This window comes from Neopelma chrysocephalum, unplaced genomic scaffold, assembly GCF_003984885.1.
Source record: "Neopelma chrysocephalum unplaced genomic scaffold, ASM398488v2 Primary Assembly neopelma1_353, whole genome shotgun sequence".
Taxonomy (NCBI): Eukaryota; Metazoa; Chordata; class Aves; order Passeriformes; family Pipridae; genus Neopelma; species Neopelma chrysocephalum.
The window spans coordinates 104,792-108,996 of record NW_020898017.1 but is presented as its reverse complement, the minus strand read 5'-3'; the positions used below and the strand labels follow the sequence as shown (position 1 = coordinate 108,996).

The 4,205-nt window shown below is 53.7% G+C and overlaps 1 protein-coding gene across 1 annotated transcript in view; it reads left to right on the top strand.

Annotated features, from left to right (window-relative positions):
- The window catches only part of STRIP2 (striatin interacting protein 2), a 22,446-nt gene that overhangs the window by 10,350 nt on the left and 7,891 nt on the right, over positions 1-4,205 (top strand). The window contains exons 16-17 of the mRNA XM_027705816.1: positions 555-681; positions 2,858-2,958. Coding sequence (XP_027561617.1) covers positions 555-681; positions 2,858-2,958 — 228 coding nt within the window. The remainder of the gene's footprint in view (positions 1-554; positions 682-2,857; positions 2,959-4,205) is intronic.

Genomic DNA, 4,205 nt, shown 5'->3' with positions numbered 1-4,205 from the left:
CCCCCTCGTCCCCCCTCGTCCCCCCTCGTCCCCCCTCGTCCCCCCTCTTTCCCCTCTTTCCCCTCATCCATCCCCCTCATCCATCCCCCTCATCCATCCCCCTCGTCCCCACTGGGCCCTGGAGCCTCGGGCCGAGCTGCAGAATTGGGGTTTGCTGCTGGGTCTGGGGGGCTCCAGGTTTGGGGTGTCTGTGTGCAGAGGTGGGGTGGAAGCCAGGGAAGTGCCGTTGGATTTTCCAGGAGCGCGACAATCCCGGCGCGGTCGCTGATTGAAAAATGACCCAAATGATAAAACCCTGCTAATCGACCCAAATCACAAAGATACATCAACATGTGGAAGGTGTCCTTCATACCCGTCCCCTGGGACTGCTGGCGGAGGGAAATCCACTTTTTTCCCCCCTTTTTTTAATGTGCTTTGGCATCACCGGGAAGCGCGGATGGAAACGGGAGTCACGGGGGGAAGAGAAGGGTCCCTGTTCCCCTCGAGCTTGTCCAGATGAACACAAGCTCCTTGTTCCCACATTCCCACACCCCTGTTCCCTCCCTTCCTGCCAGTGTCACCGTCCTGCAGAGCATGAAGCTGGGCATCGACGTGAACCGGCACAAGGAGATCATCGTCAAGAGCATCTCGGCCTCGCTGCTGCTGCTCCTCAAGCACTTCAAGCTCAACCACATCTACCAGGTGAGCCCAGGGCAGGGTTGGCCACTGCCAGGCTGCTCTTGATGTTGGTGTGTCCTGATAAACCCTCTCCTGAAAGACTTGCAGGAAGGGTTTCCGTGGCATGTCATAGAATCACAGAATCACAGAATCAGCTGGGTTGGAAGGGACCTCCAAAATCATCAAGTCCAACCCTTGATCCAACCCTGCCATGGTTCCCAGCCCATGGCACTGATGCCACATCCAGTCTGTCCTTAAACACCTCCAGGGATGGAGAATCCACCACTTCCCTGGGCAGCCCATTCCAATGGCTGATCACCCTCTCTGGAAAGAAATTCTTCCTGATATCCAACCTAAACCTCCCCTGGCCCAGCTGAAGACCCCGAGCCCTCTTGTCTTGCTGAGAGTTGCCTGGGAAAAGAGACCAACCCCCCCTGGCTCCCCCCTCCTGTCAGGGAGTTGCAGAGAGTGAGGAGGTCTCCCCTGAGCCTCCTCCTCTCCAGGCTGAGCCCCCCCAGCTCCCTCAGCCTCTCCTCACAGCACTTGTGCTCCAGTCCCTTCCCCAGCCTCGCTGCTCTTCTCTGCCCCTGCTCCAGGACCTCAATGTCCTTCCTGAGCTCAGGGCCCAGAACTGGACACAGCACTCCAGGGGTGGCCTCACCAGCGCTGAGTCCAGGGCAAGAATCACTTCTTGGACCTGTTGGCCACACTGTTCCTGAGCCAGGCCAGGATCCATTGGCCTTCTTGGCCACCTGGGCACACTCTGGCTCATGTTCAGCTTCCTGTCTGTGGTGCTCATCCCAGCTCCAGGTCAGGGTTTATCCCAGCCTGGGAGGACCTGCCTGAAATGTCCCTCGGCTGCATTTTGGCAGCATCATTTATCCACTCATTGGGAAGGAGCTTTAGGACTTCTGGAAAAATTCCTGCTGTGGCCGCTCAGGGTAAAATTTAGGACGGAGCCCGAGCCCCCCTGGCAGAAGGGGGAAGGGGAGGGGGGTTAGGCAAGACCTTCCTTTGCTCTGTGTCATCTCCAGCGACCAGAAATAGGCTGGGAAGGACCTCAGCGAGGTCAACTAATCTGGGTCTTGGCAGGATCACGTTCTTGGGGCTCCAGTTTCAGCACAGGCCGAGGTATAATCTGATTTTTTTGTGCCATCTGCACCCACTCCAGGGCTTTCCTTGGTCTAAAACTAAAAAGCAGGACAGACACGAGCTGTAGTCCAGTTCTCCACCCGTCCTGCAAGTCAAACAATCAGTGCTTTTCTAAGCATTTCTAAATATTTTCATTCTTTTAAAGGTTTCAGCGTGGCACAAGTCCATCTGTGTTATTTACTGATGTTTACTGCCCACTGATATTTATCTGAGAGGAAATATAAATCCATAGATTGGATTGCATGAAATGGAACAATAGGATAAGTATAAATCCACAGATTGCATTGGATAAAATGAAACAATAGGATGAATCCACAGATTGGATTGCACAAAATGAAACAAACCTCACATTTTGACAGTCTCACGTTTGTTCTGGGTTTCCCCACTCGTTTTTCTCACTCCAGAGCAGCTCCTCTCTTTTCTTTCTCCGAGGCAGGAGGACCCTGGTGCTGAGCCTGGAGTTTTGTGCCCCTGGTCCTGCCTCTGGGTGTGATTTTTGGGTGAGGCATCACCAGTTTTTGGGGCCAAAAGGTCTCAGGGAGCACCATGAAAACCATGGCAGGGCTGAAATCACAGAGTCATGGAATGGTTTGGGCTGGGAGGGACCTTAAAGACCATTTAATGCTTTGAGGGGGAGAAAAACTGAAAGCATTTATGAAGCCAAGGATATTTTTTCAGTCCAAAATTTCAAAGGGAGGTGGGATTAGTGTGCGAGAGCAGCAGGAATTATTGTATTTTCTCAGATAGCAGCTACATCTCCTCCTTCCCTCTTCCCCAAATGCCGTTTTACCAGAGTTTTAATTTTGAAAACCCACATTTGCTTTGGGTGCAGCTGTTCCTAAAGCACTGCCACAAAGTTCCTGTGTCCACCCTGTGGCAAATGGGATTTTCCAGCTGCTGGACACAGCACAGGCCAGGGGGGAGATGGTCTGGGAGGTGTCTCAAACCATCAGCAGTGCTTTGCTCATGGCTGGAAACATCCCCATTCCCAGGTGGTGCTCCCAGTTGTCCCATTTTTGACCAGTTTCCCTTCTCTCTCTTCCCCCAGTTCGAGTACGTGTCCCAGCACCTGGTGTTTGCCAACTGCATCCCTCTGATCCTGAAGTTCTTCAACCAGAACATCATGTCCTACATCACTGCCAAGAACGGGTACAGCCACCCCTGGGCCAGAGAGAGAGGGGGGACGGGGCAGGGAGGGCTTTGGGAAGGAGGATCCCTGGTGGGAATGTGTGGTGGGACCTGGGACCTTCTGGGGCAGGAATTCTCTGGAGGGAGCCAATCCCCCTGGCATGGTGAGGAGGAATGGGGGGTGGGTTTCCAACCTCTCACTGAAACCCTCACTAAACTCTCACTAAAATAAAACAGGCTTGTTTTCAGTCTTCTCCTGGGGAGCAGCCCAGTGGGCCACAGCTCCACAAAGGCCAGTGGGGAGTGTCCTCTTGATCTTTTCCATATTTTATAGCCAAAATTCACCTTTTGCATGGTTGTCGCTGCCTTTTGGTGCTGACCTGAGAAAGGCACCAGCCCCAGTTTGAGCAGGGAACTGGTGGCACCACCACGAACTGGGAGGGCCCAGCACTTCCCCAGCTCACCAGGGTGGGATTTCCCCATTCCGAGGGGTGTTGGAACGGTGAAAAGATCCCTTTTCTCCCTTTCTGATGCTCTTTTTGCTGCTCTTCAGCTGCGTGTGTGGGCTGGAGTGTCTCCTGCACGGTGTGGTTTGTGTGTGTGTGAGGGAACACATGGAAAAATGGGAATTAAGATGTTGATTTTTCCCTGCTAGAAACATTTCCACTTTTGGTCCCGCACTTTAAGCTGGGAGGAAACGCATCCCAGGAGCACTGAGCTCCTTCCCCTGCTCCTTGGGGGAGGTTCCACAGGGTCCACACACACCTGTGGGTGAGGGGGGGATGTGCAGCTGGATGCTCTGACCCGGGGAGGTTTGGCAGATCCCAGCAAACAGCAGGCACTGCCCTGCAAAAGGAATTATCCCGGGGGTTTGGTCACACTCAGATGCACAGACCCCACTCCAGATGTGGGGTTTGGTCCCACTCAGATGCACAGACCCCACTCCAGATGTGGGGTTTGTCCCATTCCAGTGCACAGACCCCAGTCCAGATGTGGGATTTGGTCCCACTCAGATGCACAGACTCCACTCCAGGTGTAGGATTTGGTCCCATTCCAATGCACAGACCACACTCCAGATGTGGGGTTTGGTCACACTCAGATGCACAGACCCCACTCCAGATGTGGGATTTGGTCCCATTTCAATGCACCCCACTCCAGATGTGGGGTTTGTCCCATTCCAGTGCACACACACCGGTCCAGATGTAGGATTTGATCCCATTTCAATGCACAGACCCCACTCCAGATGTGGGATTTGGTCCCATTCCAAT